This window comes from Leptonotus elevatus, chromosome 1, assembly GCF_054856555.1.
Source record: "Leptonotus elevatus isolate MCC_2025b chromosome 1, RoL_Lele_1.0, whole genome shotgun sequence".
NCBI lineage: Eukaryota > Metazoa > Chordata > Actinopteri > Syngnathiformes > Syngnathidae > Leptonotus > Leptonotus elevatus.
In genome coordinates this window covers 48,192,925-48,212,740 of record NC_141239.1, presented here as the reverse complement: position 1 = coordinate 48,212,740, position 19,816 = coordinate 48,192,925, and the positions used below count along the sequence as shown (strand labels likewise).

Below are 19,816 nucleotides of genomic sequence, written 5' to 3'. Positions count from 1 at the left end.
CTAAGACAGAAACATTTGAGAATGTCTCAGTCGTTTTTGCAAGAGATAGAGTCACAAAAAGACATATGGTTTAAGTGGACATCTTTGGAAATGATGGATCTTTTTCCTTGTTAGAGGACAAGTTAGGTTATTATAGTGCATTTTAGGTTCATCCTGAAATTTCACCCGAAATGAACAATATTGCTAACTTTTAGTGAGTACAGTAACAACACATCAACAGGATGAGTGTGGTCGATGGAGGGAGAATCACACAGCAATTAAATATTTTACTTGGCCTGCATGCTACTTTTTGCTTTTAGACCACCAGCGAGAAAGAGGACAACCGCATGAAGAACGTTCCCGTCCCGGTCTATTGTCGGCCCTTGGTCGAGAAAGACCCCAACAGAAAGGTTAGTTATTCCGTTTTTTCTTCTTCTTTGAATTAACTACATCCAGATTTAAATGATCTTGGTACCTTGACTTACTCATTTCCATTTGCCAATCTTTTTTATTTTTTTTTTGTAAACTTACTAGTTGAGGGAGAATGAGGTAGGATGTTCCACTTAGATTGTTCAGCTTCGGTAGCTTGCGTTTGTGCCCGCCTCAGCTGTGGTGTGCCGCCGGAGTGGACCTGACAGGGTGGAGAGCCGGCAGCCAGGAGTCGGAATCTCTCAAAGCTGTCTCCAGCGGAAGCGACCCGCTGCAAGCGGAGGAGCACGAAGGAGGCAAGAAGAGCAACCACAACTCTCCTGAGAAGAGGAAGGTGAGCTTGCTAGTGATCACTTTGGAAAGAATAGGAGATTTAAGTCCATTTCTCACCTATCTGTACTTTATTTGGGTATTTATTTTTCTGATGGCGGCCATTTTGCCACTTGCTGTCGAATGAAAATGACATCGCAGTTGCTTAGGGCTCAGGTAGCGACCAATCGGAGCTCAACTTCAGAAAACAGGTGATCTGTGAGCAGCTGTGATGTCATTTTTAGTCGACAGCATGTGGCAAAATGGCCGCCCCTGAGATGGATTAAAAATGGCTGTTTTTTTTCTGCATTTAGGTTATTGAGGGTGCCAAGAACGTATTATTGTAAAAAAAAAATGTTGACTTCGCCTTTAACTCATTCACTGCCATTGACGGCTATAAACGTCAAAAGTTCATTTGAACTATTTCTATTAGTAACATTTTTTTCCCACTTTTATTAACAAGAGTATGAAAACAGATTTTTTTTATTGTACTTTTTGAACAGATATGAAATTTGTGATTTATCGCGGGTTAACTAGTGAAGTCATGCGATTAATTACGATTAAAAACTTGAATCGCCTGACGCCCCAAATTTTTAACATTTATTTTTTTTTTTTCATTCACTGCCATTGACGTCCAAAATTCATTTGAACTATTTCTATTAGTTTAACATTTTTTCCCCACTTTTGTTAACAAGAGTATGAAAACCTAGAATTTTTTATTGTACATTTAGAACCGATATAAAATTTGTGATTAATCGTGAGTTTACTAGTGAAGTCATGCGATTAATTACAATTAAATAATTTAATTGCCTCTTGCCCCAAATTTTTAATAATCTTTTTTTATTTTATTTTTTATTTATGGCAGTGAGTTAAGCCAGTGTAGGGAAGGATTCATCTAAGTTCTCGCTACCACAATGGTTCCATTGCCAGCCCAGACAAAGTCTGTCCATTAACCATCAATTATAACGCACGTAATCGGCTCCTACAGGTGAAATAGTTGTTTGATCAGATTGACAACTCCGTGTTAGGGTAGCTTCTTCTTCAAAAGTGTCATAATTAGCAGCTCCAACTTCAGGAAATGCTGACTCCCCTCCTTGCGTTCCATGGGAATTTCCTTAAATGTGCCTCTCACTGTTTTAAAGGTGTTGAAATTAAATTCAAATCATCCACTTTGTTTTGCATCTCACGCGGAGATCTAAAAAGGAGAAATCTGAACATCCACATAAGCATCCACGCTACGCTACGCCCGTTGAAAAGAATTGAGAGGTTCAGGCCATTGTGAGGCTATAAACAAAAGAGTTATAGAAAAACCTCTGCTTGTAACGTATACTGAAAAATGCGAATGTAAATTGTAAAAATAGTCATATAAAAGCAGTTACTGAATACTTGAATAGCAATAATATAAGTATATAAACCGCAATCAAGCAGACTGCGTATGAAACGGTTGTGTATTGTGTTCCGATTAGCCTCAGCGAACCCTCTCGTGGTGACTTGATATTCGAAGAGCTGAGAGTGAAACCCACATACCAAAGCCACAGCCACTTTCTGTGGTATACCAACTTAGCACCACCCGACATCCCTTTTTAGTACTTTAGTACTCAAGTCTTTCTCAAAGTTTGCGCTTTTTTTTACTCTACCCTCTACTTTTACCAGTCTGTTTTTTAAACTCCTCTAACATCCCTCTCCTCCTGCAGTCCAAGGAGCTGCAGGAAACAGACACCATGAGCAGCCGTGTTTGGATCCTCACCAGCACCCATTCTGCCAGCAAGGTAGTGATCATCGATGCCAACCAGCCGGGCTCGCTCGTGGACCAGTTCAACGTCTGCAATGCTCACGTGCTGTGCATCTCCAGTGTGCCGGGTGAGGAAAAAACGCAAGAAAAACTGTTGGCCAACGTCTTTGCGACAATTTGAACCAACCCTGACGAAAAAAAACAACATTCGTTTGTTTGCGTTTGTTTTGGATTTTGTCACGTCAACTCGCTTCTCATTTGCATTTGTTTTTTTAAGTTTGCTTCCACTTGCAGCCTTTCTTTCTTGTAGCGTTTTTGTGTTTGTCTTGTTTCCATTTGTTTGTTTGTTCTTATTTCTTAATTTTTCCTTTCGGACAATCGTAGAGACAATTTACAACATTCACTTTTCACATACGATTATACCCGAAAAGAAAAAAGTCCGAAGCTTATAAATTCCCGTTCCCAGAATGCAATAGCACGCAGATAATCAAAGTGGTACTTCATCACATATCTAGTTGTGTGGATTATCAAGTTGTTAATTGATGCAAAACAACTAGATGTGTGACAAATTACCACATTTGTAGCACTCCTCTGTTTACAGCGCGTTTGCACCTGAAAAAAAAAAAAGAGTAAAGACAGGTAGGAATTTAAAAGTACAGGTACTAATTAAAAAGTCAAAATGGAAAAAAAAAAACTCAAAAGAAAAACAAATCTGTACAAAGGTTAAATGGTAAAAGTGTTGATTCAAAAGTTTAAAGTATTTCATATTATTTAGTATATAATATATAAAATATGTGTGTTTTAGTGGAAACAGTATCAAATCAAACAAAGTAGGAAATATTTTAATTGAAGAATGTAAAAAAAAGTTGTAAAATGTAAATGGTAAAAATGTTGATTCAAAAGTTTGAAGTATTTCATGTTATTTGATATATAAAAGTATATAATATATCAAATGTATGCATTTTAGTGGAAAAGGTATCAAATCAAACTAAGTAGAAAATAATTTAATTTAAGAATTAAAAAAAAAAGTGGAAACCATTAAAAGGAGTTAAAAAAAAGTTGAAAATGTTGATTTAAAAGTTTTTAAGATTATTTCTAAATATATATTTAATATCTAAAATGTCCACATTATAGTAGAAAAATTATAAAATCAAACAGAGTAGAAATGGTAACAGTTGAAAAGTTGTAAAAGTAGTTCTTAAAAAGTCAAAAATAAACTTTTAATAACCGAATTCTAGACTCAGAAAAAAAGTAAACGATCAAAAGTGTTCTGTGGTAAAAGGCTAAAAGTGAGCGCAAATGTACGAAACAGTCTCTACCGTATTTGCAGATCATTCTCCTTTTCCTCTTTTTGGGCTCGCACGGCTGCCGTGTGGTCTGCATCCACCGGGAAGGTGTGAGCGGCTGTTTTCAGCGTTTGCGGAATCACGTCGTACAACATCATTAATTATCATTTTGTCTTCGGTGAAGGCCAGCTGCCTCTTTTTCTTGGGCAGTTGTTTGGCAGTCGATCTCTTCGAACCCTCTTTCACCCGTGGTTTCATCGCCACATTGTGGTCATTGCTTCTTCGTTGTGGTGAAGTCAAACAGATTGTTTTGGGGTTTTCATTCGCTGCCGTTGATAAAATGCTTGAATGGCCCCTCCCCACTTTCGCTTGGGGAGATTTGGTGTGACGTGGCTTGCTGTCACCCAAGTTTTGCCCGTTTTTTTCAATGTTGTGCTCAGTGTTCTTCGTTTGGCCACCTTCCGAGTCAACGCCTCATCATCATCGATCTCCTTTTTTTTCTTTCTTTTTTCTCTTTTCTTTTTCATTAAAATCCTGCCGATTAGAGATTAGCCTGACTTAATTCTGCTTCCTCAGACCGCAACATAGAATCCAGATGAAAAGGTTTAAAGCAGGGCTACCTTAAGAATTCTTACTGGGCATTGAAATCCATGAATCTAAAAACTTTATTGACGTTAAAATGTCGTAAATCAAGCCTTCAAAAATCTTTGAAATTTTGAACACATGATAAGAAGGATTTTATTATTGTAAATTGCCTCAAATCCCAACATCAATTAACATTCAAAGAGTAACAAAAAGTAAGAGTACTGAAAAGTAGTGATTAAGAACGCATTAAAAGGCAAAATGTTTTTCTACCATTTGCCTCTTTGCTTGATTTCCTGATCAAAGCCACTTTGTGAGGCTCTCTGAATTCTGTCAATTCTTCTTCCGCATTTGTTGAGTTTGTCTTTCAGTCTCCTTGTTACTTTTTTCAGGGCCTTTTGACCCGAAGCTGTTATAAGGTTTAACATAAGATACAAAATATAACGGCGGCGACTGAAAGACCCAACTTCCGCTTTGAACCTGTTTTATATTCCTCTGTTCATGCGGGCGTGGCTTTTTCTAAAACGAAACTTTATTTGAACTTCCCATGACACAGGTCTACCACTTCCTCCCTGCTGAAGCGAAGTCGAACTTGCATCATTTATCATTTATAACCTCAAAAGACACTTATTTGCACTATTTTCCTTTATTATTAATTGTTTGTTGCCTCTTTGCTGCTGCTAAACTAGCAGTTGAGTTTAGTCGAGTTTTTATATACATGAACTCATTCACTGCCATTGACAGCTATAGACGTCAAAAATGTATTCAAACTATTTCTATTAGTTAAAATTATTTTTTTTTTTTTTACATGTTAACAAAAGTATGAAAACCTATATTTTTTTGGTACATTTAGAACAGATATAAAATTTGGGATTAATCGTGAGTAGTGACTAGTGAACTCATGCGATGAATTACAATTACAAATTTTAATTGCCTGATGCCCCTCATTTTTAATAATCTTATCTTTCTTTTAAAAAAATATATTTTTATTTATTACATTTTTTTAATAATCTTTTTTTTTTTAAAGAAAAGATTATTAAAAATTAGGGGCGTCCAGCGATTAGATTTTTAAAACATAATTAATTGCATGACTTCACTAGTTAACTCACGATTAATCACACATTTTATATTTGTTCTAATACAATAAAAACAAATCTAGGTTTTCATACTCTTGTTAACAAAAGTAGGAAAAAAATGTTAAACTAATAGAAATAGTTCAAATGAATTTTTGACGTCTATAGCCGTCAATGGCAGTGAATGAGTTAAATTACTCCTCACTGTGTCGAATCCCGCTTTCCCTGCCGACTCTCCGTTCAAAGGGTCAAAGCCCCCCTTTATCTCCACCCGCAGCAACGCGGTTGTAACTAAGGAGTTGACGGGGGCTCTCCAAGCCGGCTGCGAAAAGGATTGGTCTAGGTTCTCACCGCCCCGGTTTTAGAGCGTCAACAAAATCCTTAATGAGTAACCAATTCGAAATAAGGATAATAATGATATTTTGTAAAACCCGCCCAGGCTTGTTTCTTAGTCTAAATTAAGACGAAGTAACTCTATAGGTTCAGGGATTAACCCGTACCAATGATATGGGTTAGTTGTTATTATTTGTTAAAAGATCTAAGTGGTTTTAGGAAGAATGGCAAAGATAGATTTAAAGATAGAAGGGAGTAAAGAGAACTACAGAGCCGAGATCCCTTATTACTTTTGTTATTCGCTTAAAAGTAATAGAAGTAGTAATATTACTGGCGTTGAAGAGTATCTAAAACTACACATAAGAATTACAATCATCATCTTCCCTTTCAAACTGTTACTTTCTGAAATTGCCGTCTCAACTCTCAAGGCTGGGTTCATTTTAATCAATTAATAGACCTACTATAGACAATATTAAGTCCGGGTGGAAGAAATTATCACTACCCTTAACTCATTGACTGCCATTGACGGCTATAGATGTCCAAAATTCATTTGAACTATTTCTATTAGTTTAACATTTTTTTCCACTTTTGTTACCAAGAGTATGAAAACCTAGAAAAAATTATTGTATATTTAGAACAGATATAAAATGTGCGATTAAAAAAAAAAGAAGAGAAAAGATTATTAAAAATTAGGGGCGTCAGGCAATTAAAATGTTTAAACGTAATTAATCGCATGACTTCACTAGTTAATTCACGATTAATCAAAAATTGTATATCTGTTCTAAATGTACAATTTAAAAAAATCTAGGTTTTCATTCTCTTGTTAACAAAAGTGGGAAAAAATGTTAAACTAATAGAAATAGTTCAAATGAATTTTTGACGTCTATAGCCGTCAATGGCAGTGAATGAGTTCATAGTTAATTTTATAACTAGAAATAGCAGATTCACTATAAAACTTATATTTATAGTAAATAGGAATGAACTCAAAACTGGTTAGACTTTTCTTGAGTTTACTACAATGAAAAAATTAAATACATGGTTAACAATTTAATTAAATAAATAAAATCAGTAAATTAGGTCATAATTCAACTTAAGAATAAAAGTAAGTAAAAAGTAATGAATTTAGCTTCATTCACAACTGACAATTTGTACTCACTGTGTGAACATTTCCGTAGAAAGAGAGTAAAATCCCAATAAATACACAGATGGCATCGACTTTGAAGAAGTCAAAGTAATCCTTTTGAGAGTGGAAATATTATATTTATTATTATTAATATTATTTCCTTACTGATGGTTTTGTACCCCTATTCTGCTTAAGTCTAAACAATAATTTACTTCTCCCCAATGTATAACATTCTACTTTTTGTCTCACACTGTTATACATATGTGTTAAGAAATCTATAGATTTTAACCTTCTTGACTTTTTTACAAGCTGTCACGATGGCTAAATACTGAAACCTTGCGCTTAGCCCTCCTTTCGTTCTAGTCCTACTTGTAAAAAGCGCAATAAAATATATGTTGCATAAATGTTGAACATGAATACTGTCTTAACTGTTACATAGTTTATGTTAGCTATAGGGCTACATCAAGAGTGGCAACGTACATTTAAATTTGGCTGTGTATTCTGAGGTTTCAACAAAATCTCAATCTTCAACCCACTAAATACAATGCATGATACATTTCATCTATACATCGTTTTCTCACGACATGACATTTTCAATCGTCACAACTTTGTTACATCAACTTTATGATACATTTCTAGTAGGGGTGGGAATCTTTGAATGTCTCACGATTTGATTCGATTTCGAGTTTTGGGTCTGTGATTCAATTCAGAATCGATTTTCAATAAAGAACGATTTTTGATTCAAAATGATTTGATTGGCAATGATTTTTGCTTCAATCTATAGATGTGCAAGGAATTGTAATGATCTACTCCAGTCTGTCTCGCTAATGCTAATTAGCGCGCTACTCGCGGCACTTTTATCACTCAAAAGAACAGCTCCACGCTGAAAAAAAACAACTTTTATTGGAATAACTTGATTGTGACTTTTTTCTTCTACTCTCTAATGTGGCTACAACTTAACAGTGTATTAGACCACACACTGCCCCTCAGTGGCCAAATCGGGTACAACATGAACAGCGCTCCAAATAAAGGCACACACAGACAAAGGCAAGACAGTATACAATAATTGAAATAAAATCGATTTTGGGGCATTTAAAATCGATTCTGAATGGTACTAAATGAGAATCGCGATTCTTATGAGAATCGATTTTTTGGCACACCCCTAATTTCTAGTAACACCCTCAAACGTGATAGCACGTTGTTCCACCAGTCCAAACGACTTGTTCATGTCACGCAACATGCATGTTACACGACAACTGGTTTGTCATTTCTTTTGCTGGTTAGGTCTTTTACAGTTCCTGTTTTTTATGCCGCCTTCCTGTCACAACCCACTCAAATCTTCTTCTTTTTTTTTCCTCCCGTGACTTGATACTATGCTTGAATTGAACCATGCTTGAAAGACAGCAGCATACACCGCTACACCTTCACCATACAAAACCTGTAAGAAATCTATTTAGAATACAAATGCAGAATAATCGACAAATGTATTCCCCCTCTTTAGCGCACGGACAAAAAGCATGTTAATTGTTCATTTCATTTTCGTTTGTATCCAGCTGCCAGTGAGAGCGACTATGCGGCCGGTGAGATTGTGTTGGATCCAGGTGATGGTGGTGCAGGGGGAGGCGAGGACGCCGGCAGCGTGGAGGGTATGTTGGCTGGTATCACGTTAGTGGGTTGCGCCACTAACTGCAGTGTTGCCCGTAGCAACTGCTCCTCACGCACTGACACTCCCATAATGGACAAAGGACAAGGTGGGCACATCCTGAATACTCTAAACACAGAGAGGCGAGACAGTGTCAATTCTACCAGGCGTCATGTTCATTTTGAACCATGTTGTGCTTTAGCCCCCGTCGCTCCCCCCACAAGCAGCAAGATTCCCCCGGCCCAGTCTGCCGAGGAGGCCACAGAGGCCACCGAAGTCCCAGAGTCAACGTCCGGTCACACCCAACTGGGATCCGCACCGTCGGGGCCGTTCATGGAGCACGTCTTCACCGATCCGCAGCCTCGTCCAGCAGATGCTTCTGACAGGTGGATTCAAAAATCAGTAAGCGGCCAAGAAGAAACAGAACTCTGCATGCGCTCTGTTGTTCACACAGGGTTGCTGCACAGTCCAAAGAGGAGACATCAGGACCTCCGGAGGTAGAAGATGCTGGTGAAGAGGCCACAAATTACACCAGCATGGCACCAACTATGTGGCTCGGCGCCCAGAATGGCTGGTAAGTATGCACATGTATTATTCTCTGTAGCAACAATTTCATGCCTTGCCTCTGACGCATTACATATTCTAATCAAAGAAACCCTGAGACTAATACAGCTAACTAATTTCATTGATCTTATGTCAAACATGACACGCAAAGAAAAGGGATGTGATGGGGCAATGAGCAAGCTGCCATCTATGGAAGAATCCGTTTTTGGGTCGTTCGATCACATAGTGGGTTTCGCCACATTTTGATTTGAATGAAACTCGGTGTATGTTGATAATGATGGTAGAACACTAAATCTCAAATTTGAGGTTAATCGGAGCAGGGGTTTGTCAAATTTGGACATTTTCTGCAAAAAGGGGCATGGGCGCCTCCCAATGAACCCTTACATATCAGGAACTACTGAGTCACAAAGCAGGATTCCAAATCTGCAGTCATTTAGAAGATCGGTGCCTATTTCACGCCCCTTTTTGCTGAAAATGTCAGAATTTGGCAAGCCGTAGCTCACAAACCCCTGCTCCGATTGACCTAAAATTTGCAATTTTGTGGTGTGCCATTATTATCAACAAGTACACCAAGTTTCGCTAACATTAAAATCTGCTCGGTTAATATTTTCAGATTTTAAAGCCTTCCACTTGTTTGTCACCAGAGAAATGAGGGTTCAGTGAGGGTTGGGTGATATGAACCAAAACACATATCCCGATTTATTTTGGCTTAATATCGATATATGATATATATATATATATATATATTTTCCCGCAATAAAATTTTCAGTCAAAGCCAAATATAACATGTCACAGATATTTCAGTGAATAGTGGCTAAATAAATAAATAATTAACGGGTTTCTTCACCTGGTTCATGAAAATGCTCAGTTGTTCAAATTATAAAATGTAAATATAAATGCTGCATTACTATTTTTACACTAAATCTCTGCAAGGTGCACAGTTAAATATATATCTTAAATAAGAAGAGCCTATAAACTCTAATCAGCCAATCTTTTTTTTCTGAGATCTGTTCACGAGAAAAGTGCAATATAAATGGTTGACTGAAATAAAACTGCATCATTTCTTCCCCTTTCTGACAAATCCACAGATGCAAATAAGGATAATTACAAAACTAAAGTCAATTTCTGTTTGTATGACTCATCTCTATCACCCTCCAGGCTTTATGTCCACTCAGCGGTTGGCAACTGGAAAAATTGTCTCCACTCCATCAAACTCAAAGACTCTGTGCTCAGTCTAGTGTAAGAGCCACGACATTTCCTTGTTTGATAGTTCAAGGACATCTCTCTCTCTCTCTCTCTCTCTCTCTCTCTCTCTCTCTCTCTCTCTCTCTCTCTCTCTCTCTCTCTCTTTTTTTTTTTTTGCCAAGTGAGATTGAGTATCTCCAAAGGTGTGCTTTTGCTCCGCTGCAGGCATGTGAAGGGTCGTGTATTGGTGGCCCTCGCTGACGGGACCCTCGCCATATTTCACAGATCAGAGGGTAAATAATGATGCATGTGTTAAATCAGCAAATTCTGTCCTAAGGTTTTCACAAGAATTGCAATTCATTGGAATTATGGATGGTTAGATGAGTTTCATTCAGTGGGGACTGTCAAGTCATAATTTTTTTTAAAAGTATCAAAACTATACAAAAACACAATATAACAGCACACATTTGTGTCACACACGTCATCTGGGTAGTTCAGAATCAATACTATTTATCGAGTACCATGACAAAAACATTCAATGTTCACCAGAGATGCTGATTAGTAAATGTGTTTAAGTGTGAAGATCGCTACAGATAGTTTTTGCTGGTCGGACTTGGCTTGCTCTGACTAACCAATCATAGGACAGACAAATGCTGACATCATTTTGGGCCACCCAGCAAAAACCGTCTGTCATAAATTAGAAATCTGATTGGTTAAAGAAACCATTGATTGCTATGAATGAGTTTGTCATCTCCATGCAGACGGCCAATGGGATTTGTCTAACTACCACCTCATGGACCTGGGCCGACCTCATCATTCCATCCGCTGCATGGCCGTCGTGCACGATAAAGTGTGGTGCGGCTACAAGAACAAGATCCACGTCATCCAGCCCAAGAGCATGCAGATCGAGGCGAGTCTGGTCTTTTCCCTCTTGGGCCGTCTCGCGTGAAATTGTCGTCACGTGGCCGCTTTCTCCTCCGACAGAAGTCCTTTGACGCCCACCCTCGTAGGGAGAGTCAGGTGCGGCAGCTGGCTTGGATCGGCGACGGCGTGTGGGTGTCCATCCGGCTGGACTCCACACTGCGCCTCTACCACGCCCACACGCACCAACACCTGCAGGATGTGGACATCGAGCCCTACGTCAGCAAGATGCTCGGTCAGAGAACGTCTGCTTTAGAGACTCGTAGATGGATGGATGGACGGATGGATGGATAGATAGATAGATGGATGGATGGATGACGGACGGCGGGAGGGAGGGAGAGAGGGAGGGATGGATGGATGGATAGACGGGCGGATGGATAGATAGATGGATTAGTGGACGGACGGATGGATGGATAGATGGATGGATGGATGACGGACGGCGGGAGGGAGGGATGGATGGATGGATAGACGGGCGGATGGATAGATAGATGGATTAGTGGACGGACGGATGGATGGAGGGGGAGGGATAGATAGATAGATGAATGGACGGATGGAAAATGGATGGATGGGTGGAGGGAGGGGGGGAGGGAGAGACGGATGGATGGATAGATAGATAGATGGATGGACGGACGGACGGAGGGAGGGATGGATAGATAGATAAATGGATGGATGGAAAAATGAATGGATAGATAGATGGATGGAGGGAAGGAGGGAGGGATGGATAGATGGACGGACGGGTGGATGGATGGATAGATGGATGGAGGAAGGGGATGAGGGAGGGATGGATGGATAGATAGATAGATGGATGGATGGATGGACGGACAGACGGGTGGACTGATAGATGGATAGATGAATGTACGGATGGATGGATGGAGGGAGGGACGGATGGATGGCTAGATAGATAGATAGATGAATGGACGGATGGATAGATAGATGGACGGGCGGATGGATAGATGGATGGATAGATGGATGGACGGACGGACGGGTAGACGGATAGATGGATAGATAGATTTGAATACACCCGTTATGTACAGTGTATGAAACTGTTGACATTTTATTCCTCCATGAAAGTTGAAGCAAATGATACGAGAAACTTAATGGGATGTAAATGTGTGACGAATGTTGTCACATTCTGCCTGACTGCCGACTTGTGATTGGCAGGCACCGGCAAGTTGGGCTTCTCATTCGTGCGCATCACAGCTCTCCTGATTGGTGGAAATCGCCTGTGGGTGGGGACTGGAAATGGTGTGATCATCTCCATCCCGCTAACAGAGAGTGAGTTTGGCTCACACAGAGCTGTCGTGCGCTTCGCATCAAATGTGTCGTATGAGTTGACTGGGAACAGGAAATAAGCATCACTGCAGTTGTTCACATTTTGGGGGCCTTACAATCCTTGTTTTGTCATTTGTTTGTTGTGAGCGCCATCATTTAGCTCCTAAAAATAATTGAGGAATATTTTCATTTGTAGCAGAATTGTTTGTGTATCAAATTTCATTCACATCACTTGAGCAGTGTTTCCCAAACTGCACGGATACACGTTAACCCTTTGACGGCTTGTGGAAGCGCATTTAAGGATTTGATTTGTCTCGATGTGGTGGCTTAATTCTAATTACCGATCACAAAAAGAATCAACTCCTTCCATTTCCTTCCTGTGTTCCATACGAAAGGCCCGTCGTCAGTGTTGCCCCCTGAGTGGGTTCCCCACTTCCTCAGACAGTCTGGCTCCTCTAACTGTTTCGGCTTCTGTCACTCTACTTTCTCCTCTGCTCTCCTTCCTCCTCCTCCTCCTCTTCTACCATCTCCTCCTCCTCTTCCTCCTGTAGCGGTGGTCCTTCACCGGGGACAACTCCTGGGTTTGAGGGGTAAGTGGGAGTGCTCCTTCCTCCCGCTACTGGGCCTCCTCTTCACCTGCCTTTGTGCCCCTTTAATAAGCAAAAAGAGAAAGTCACGTGCAGTACTCGCAAAAAGTGAGGGATGCATGAAAAGAAGATGAACCTAAAATGTGCTTGTTTGACCTTTTCTAAACTTTGGAATGTAGTTAGTCATTTTTTTCAGCAATCCTTGAAAAGGTCAAATCAGGCTCACCTGTAAAGGACCATGTGCATTTTAGGCTCATCCTGAAATTTCACCCAAAGTCCCAAACTTTTAGTGAGTAGTGTAACCCTGCCCTTTTTATTTGTACTCAAGTATAATCTTTTTGTTCATTGTCTATAATAATTTGATATTTAAAATGACTAAGCTCCCTAACATGCTAACTCAAAAGTAGCAAAAGTCAATGCTATGGGCTATAACTCAGCATTGACCATATGATAGCATGTTAGCATTCATGTCCAACAATGCTAAAAGTCCAATTCTCTTCAAGCTGGTTGATTTGCTTCCTAGCGGAACTTCATGACACTCCCTTGGTTGCTGGTTGCTCTGCATGTTCTTCATCTTTGCCACACTGTGTTGATGAGCTCCGTGATATATGTTGGTGTGGCTTGCATCTTTTCGCATGCACAAGATGTGCGTCACTCTAATTTGCAATGACTTCCAATTTTCCAGCCTCAGTTCTCACAACACACACGTACTGCTTTTCAAGTGCATGACGTTTGTGTCTGTGGTCCTTTCAGCCAATAAGGTGTCTCCCACATCTTCCGGGGGCGTGATCCATGTGTACGGCGACGACGGCTCCGAGAAAAGCAACGGAAGCTTCATCCCCTACTGCTCCATGGCACAGGCGCAGCTCTGTTTCCATGGACACCGCGATGCCGTTAAGTTCTTCGTCACAGTCCCCGGTGGGTTTGAGTTCAATCGTTCTGCGGTACGCCCGTGTAAATTGGGTAGGTCAGTGTTTCCCAACCGTTATTGAATCAAGGCACTCTTTACTCGTAGGATTTGAAGTAAGACACAAGCGCAAATATTACTTTACGCCATCATTTTTGCATCATTCTCCTCTTATACCATTTCATTGTTTGTGAAAGGCAACGTTCTGGCCACGCTGAATGGCAGCGTGCTGGACAGCCCGACAGAGGGTCCGGGCTCCACGGCCCCCCCGGAGACGGAGGCCCAGAGTGTTCAGAATGTGTTGGTGCTGAGCGGCGGAGAGGGTTACATTGACTTCCGTATAGGTGAGCATTCACTAACCACGAAAAAAACCCCGAAGACGTCCATATGTTGATGGATGGATGAATGGATTGATTGATTGATTGATTGATTGATTGATTTTAATACACCCATTATGTACAGTGTATGAAATTGTTGACATTTTATGTTAGAAAATCACTTAGGGAGCTAAAATTTCACCCAGATTGTCCAAACATGTTCAAGTTAAAAAAAAAAAACATCCAATTTTTAATTCTTATTGTCATTAATATATGAGGGAGCCAAATATTTATTATATATTATAAAAATTTGGACCCACTGACTCCCATTGTAAATCTTTTTTTTTCTTCATATTTTTGATGCACTGTACACCTGATGTGTTATAGTCAAATCAATGTATCCGTTCAGTGAAGCTTAAACTAATCATTGAAAATAAAAGAATGTGAGTTGAGAGTCTTAAAAGTCATAATCCACCAGGTGGTGCTAGAGAGCAACTTTCTTCTTTTTTTTGCTGACTATGTCTTGCCAAGTGAGAGTTGTGGGGCCCACCCGTCCATATGGGGCCATTTTGCTGGGCCCCACAAGTTTAGACCTCTTTTTGAGAGTCATGACTTGGTTTTAGAGTTTAGGTTTGAATTGGGTTAGGTTGAGGTTAGAGTAAGGAATAGGGGTAGGCAATCATTTTTGATGGTTGGGGTTAGGGGAAGGGGCTAGGAAATACATTATGTCAATGAGATGGCCCCACAAAGATAGTAAAACAAACTTGTGTGTGCGTGTGTGTGTGTGTGTGTGTGTGTGTGTGTGTGTGTGTGTGCGTGCGCGTGCGTGCGTGAGGTCAAAGGACAATTTTGACATCATAGTTAGTTTTGCACATTGCACACTATTGTTTTTATTGTCCTTAGAAGGCATCAATAATGAATTAACAAATAAATAGATGAAAACTATATGCATGGATAGGTCTGATGCCACCGAACATTTTGAGTGGTCAAAAGTAAACAAATATTCATAAATGACTTAGTTATCACAATTCAAAGAGGGAGCCAATTTTTGGCTAAAATACCGCGAGAGGGATAATTTTTCCCCCCCGCGAAGATTATGACGTTATCTTGGAAAACTCTTGGAGGGGTACTAATAGTAGTTATGTTTATTTGGTGTTAGGATTATGAGAGTCATTGGAAAAATGTATCCTTTATAAGGGATCCCTAGACCCTTTTTTTTTTTTTGCTTTTATAATTAATAGATACAATTCAGTGTAGAGAACTGATGTGCACATCTGTAACATGCTCTTTTTGTGCGTTGTCCTCAGGGGATGGTGAGGATGATGAGACAGAGGAAGGAGAAAGTGACGGCGCCTCACAGGTCAAACCCGCGTTGTGCAAGGCGGAGCGGAGCCACATCATCGTGTGGCAGGTGTCTTACATACCCGAGTGACTTCACTATCTCCTTGCAGCCTCCCTAACTCTGTAATGTAAATCCCTGGTCATGTATAAGTTCTCCCATATCAATCCATTATTGTGCATCAAGCTGTGCATCCTCCCTCATGCCCCATCAAATGCTAACTTTAACGCCTCGTACGTTCCTAATCTGCCTGCCATGCTATTACCGTCCCCATCGGGGCATTTGAAATATCATTGTGGGCCTTGTGACATGTCATATTGTAACTACCTCCCCTACCCGTCTTATCTGTCGTGTAGTCGCCCTTCAAGCACCATCTCTTTCTATATTGTCCTGCATCCGCCCTACAGTTTTTTCTCTTCCTTTAGTTTGCCAGCTGGTGAACCCAAAAACCTTCTCAAAGCAGCTCGAAGCATCCCTAAAATCTATTATATGTACCAAAAACTTTTCTTTTTCTTTTTAAAGATGCTGAGAATGACAAATTACATTTCAAGTTGCTATTCGTTCTCTTTCATCCATCAGAATATTAACAATTGATTACAAAGTGATTACTAATTGATGGATTAGCAGGTGAAGGCATGTTCACCTCAACCTTAGAGATATTTGTCCATAGAAACTGTTGGGAGTGAACCTGCAGCCGCCTGATGTAAATTCAAGATCTGAGGTCATTGCGGTGCTTCGGGTGACATCAAGCAGGTGGATTTGTTGTCACTGTGTGTACAGGTCACTGGAAATGTCGACAAAGCCCATCCTCAATATGGAAATTCATGCATTGATCTCTGTGTGGATTATAAAATATTAAACATGCGTGTGCCGATGAACAGAAAGGTTGATGTGTGTGTGTGTGTGTGTATGCAATATATCACAATACCAAAGCATCAGATGACTGAAGAAATATGTTTTTATTCTGGCAACTGCAAAGCAAACCAATCGTGTGTCATCGTGAACAAAACAAATCGATTGTTTGGGTAAAAATGGGTAAAAATTTCCTTTACAAGACTGAAAGAACAAACTGAAGAGTGTTAAAGACAAATATTGGCTTACAGTATCACTGTTGCTAGAAAGTATGAACTCTTTCCTTGATATTCTCACTTTTCCTTTTCTTATCTAGTGCGCAAAAAAAAGAGAGAAAAAAGAGAGAAAACGTAGTCATTTATTAATAACAAAGCTGGTGTTCAATTTAAGACATACCTGAGGTCCCCGTAAAATTGTAATTGATGTTTTGGTCAAAAACGAGCATTGAGTACACTCTTATGATGTTGGACCAGGCGACCGACGCCAAAGCTTGAAAAAACGAAGCTGAAATGCAGAAGCCGAGTGTTTGTCCTCAGTAGATCCAGGGCGTGCTGTTGCGCTCCCACAGCTGCAGCTCCTGCTGTTTGAACCACAGCGAGATTTCCTTCTGGGCGCTCGCAACAGAGTCGCTGCCGTGGATCACGTTCCTGCCAGTACACACACACACACACACACACACACATCATCTGATTAATCATTTGTCTTGATGTTTATTTTATTTTATATATGCTAGTTGACAAAAGCACAGTCAGTGTGCATCAGTTGTTCTGACCTTCCCACATCCACGCAGAAGTCTCCACGAATGGTCCCGGGGAGAGACTCAGCCGGGTTGGTCTCACCCAACATTTTGCGTGCTGTTTTGACCACATCAAGACCCTGCCACACCTGTGTCAGCACATGGTCATGTACACGAAAAGCATCACTGCACGTGTTCAACAGTAACTTTAAATATTGTATTCTAAGAACTTGTGAAAATACAATGGCATAAGCTGTTGCTTTGTTGAGGTTGTTGTCGTTTCATCCGCTGCCACTTGAGTGAAGTGAAAAACAAAATGGAGCCACTAACTTAATGTGATATAATGCAGGTACCATTCTAACACAACAGCATCTCACCATGGCAACCACTGGGCCAGACTTCATGTAGTGAATCAATCCACTGAAGAAAGGTTTGTTCCTCAGATCCCAATAGTGGTCCAGAAGAAGATCCTCTGACGCCTGGGACACACACACACACACACACACACTTGGCGTAAAGAAAATAATAATAAATAAAGCACAACATACTGTTCTCTTCTTGTACCTGCACAAGTTTGATTGCTACCAGTTGGAAGCCTTTCCTCTCAAAACGCTGCACAATTTTGCCTACCAGTTTTCGCTGCACGGAGTCGGGCTTTATAGCGATAAAGGTGCGCTCGTTCACACCTGTCCAGCCTAGAGGAAAAGCAACCACAATTAAGAAAGCAAACATGCGCATTCAATTTGAACTTCACAAGCAATAGTTGGTAGACTATGAAATGGCAGCAGTAAGAATCTAAGATATTTTGAAGAAGCATTTATGTCTTGATCTATGAAAATATCACTTAATTTGGTTTGTAGGCCTACTCAACTTTGTTTTTGCCTCCATCAAAATGTATTGTCAACTTGTGAACAGCAGCTATATCGCATTTAAATATGCAGGCTTGATTTTGATACGGTAATCACTGTAAGGGTTAATATCATGTAAATATCAGAATAATGAAGAAAGTTGCAAGATTTTATGGGACAAAAACCATCTTACTTTTTTATTTTGTTTCAATGAAAAACAAAGGATAATTGCCCCTCATTTACGAAATAAAAAAAACTAACAACTGTTAGTTTCAAACCTAACAATCTGATCTTGACATCATTGGAAATTTTATTTCATGCTTTTTTCTTTTCTTTTTTTTACGAAAAAGCATGAGCTAAAAAGGCTTCTAGCATGTAACGCACATTATTTGATCCTATGCTGTGTTAGAAAGTTTGCGCCCTTGCAGTTAGCCAGCAGAGGGCAGTGCACAAATACATAAACCTCAGACAACGCCTCAAAGCCTTGTTTACGTTCACCATGGAAACCGCTATACCCAAAATGGCCGCTTCGTCCCATAATGCCACGCGGTTCCCAACAAACTTCAGTCCCCACGGCTAGCCAAACACCCCTTTTAGCGTCCGGCGTAAATGCGAGCCTTTCACTTAATGTAAACAAGTACACGAGGCAGATACTGAAAAAAACACCGACCTGACTGGAAGATTTGTGAAAACAAAGAGAGAATGAAGCATATCATGGTGGCGGTGGACGGTGTTCACTTTGAGCAAGAGGTAGCACTAGCGGAGTTGAGCAGAACACGCGCATCCTTTTCTGAGCAGAGAGAGTGGTGGACGTGAGTTCAGAGTCCTTGCAGCAAGATAAGCGCACGTGGACTACTTCTTCGAATTTGTCCGTGATTTACATAGTTAATATGTCAATAAAATTCAATTAATATTAAATTATGATGTTATTAGAAATACACGTGTCTTACAAGTTAAAAGTCCCTTAACGTGACATTATGTTTTTGCTATCTTTCAGGACCTTAAATGTTTTTTTTTAATCGCTCTAAACGCGTAAAACGGGTTAAAGAACAGTGCGGAATTTTTTACCTTTTCCACAGTTATCCTAAATTCTTAAAGGCATGACAGTGCATGTCAGGACTTCATCACTGAACTGGCATCTTCCAGGGAAAGGAACAGATGGAGGCTGGGGGGGATGTTGCTTCGAAGTTCCCAGTGTCCACCATCATCTATAAATACGATTTCAGAATCACCCTGAAAAACTGAGCTTATGAATACATAACTTCTCTGAACGAACCCTATGACTGGATGACTTTTGAAACATTGGGAATTTAACAATTGTATTAATAAAAATAAAAAATCCTTACTGTATAACAAATTGTGTCAGAGTTGGGATGATTTGCCCTAAAGCACGTGCATCAGATCAGTAAGAAAATTAGTGCAATTGAACATAATACAAAATATGCCAATTGTGAGGAAAAAGCAGGAATCTATCCCGAGTCCTGGAATTAATGCAAAGATGTTAGTTAAACTGCTTAAATTGTGATGGAAAAATATTTGACACCTTGAATTCACGCAAGCACTTCATTGAAATAACTAATTTTTAAACAAAACAAAAAAATCTGTGAAATTACAGATGAATGCATAAATCAGTCATTAAAGAATATATTAGTTGTAACTTTGCATGCATATCTGCTTGCTTTTTTGTGTGTTCTCAGCCAAACCTCTCAATGAAATAGTCACAGCTTCTTGGAATGTTTCAGTATGAAAAGTCGTGTCTGCATTCAGATCTGCTTACACCACATCATAGGGGCAAAAATG

The 19,816-nt window shown here is 39.8% G+C and overlaps 2 protein-coding genes across 12 annotated transcripts in view; one reads left to right on the top strand and one right to left on the bottom strand.

The window, feature by feature from the left end:
- The window catches only part of mapk8ip3 (mitogen-activated protein kinase 8 interacting protein 3), a 47,662-nt gene extending 31,198 nt beyond the window's left edge, over window positions 1–16,464 (top strand). For 10 of the 11 annotated variants that reach the window (XM_086066730.1, XM_086066722.1, XM_086066671.1 and 7 more), the window contains 15 exons: window positions 300–389; window positions 587–742; window positions 2,412–2,577; window positions 8,400–8,597; window positions 8,691–8,874; window positions 8,943–9,062; window positions 10,211–10,291; window positions 10,463–10,530; window positions 10,999–11,147; window positions 11,222–11,393; window positions 12,320–12,433; window positions 12,982–13,020; window positions 13,771–13,935; window positions 14,122–14,268; window positions 15,549–16,464. In XM_086066730.1, coding sequence (XP_085922856.1) covers window positions 300–389; window positions 587–742; window positions 2,412–2,577; window positions 8,400–8,597; window positions 8,691–8,874; window positions 8,943–9,062; window positions 10,211–10,291; window positions 10,463–10,530; window positions 10,999–11,147; window positions 11,222–11,393; window positions 12,320–12,433; window positions 12,982–13,020; window positions 13,771–13,935; window positions 14,122–14,268; window positions 15,549–15,673 — 1,974 coding nt within the window. In that variant the 3' untranslated portion in view covers window positions 15,674–16,464. The remainder of the gene's footprint in view (window positions 1–299; window positions 390–586; window positions 743–2,411; window positions 2,578–8,399; window positions 8,598–8,690; window positions 8,875–8,942; window positions 9,063–10,210; window positions 10,292–10,462; window positions 10,531–10,998; window positions 11,148–11,221; window positions 11,394–12,319; window positions 12,434–12,981; window positions 13,021–13,770; window positions 13,936–14,121; window positions 14,269–15,548) is intronic. The other variant, XM_086066710.1, reaches the window with a different exon arrangement.
- Window positions 16,465–16,520: 56 nt separating this feature from the next.
- On the bottom strand, window positions 16,521–18,828 carry nme3 (NME/NM23 nucleoside diphosphate kinase 3). The gene is made up of 5 exons (XM_086066740.1): window positions 18,687–18,828; window positions 17,733–17,863; window positions 17,546–17,647; window positions 17,205–17,317; window positions 16,521–17,079 (listed from the first exon to the last, which is right to left on the bottom strand). Exons 1-5 carry the CDS (start codon window positions 18,730–18,732, stop codon window positions 16,965–16,967), a joined length of 507 nt encoding a protein of 168 aa, XP_085922866.1. The 5' UTR covers window positions 18,733–18,828; the 3' UTR covers window positions 16,521–16,964.
- Between the last annotated feature and the right edge of the window lie 988 nt (window positions 18,829–19,816).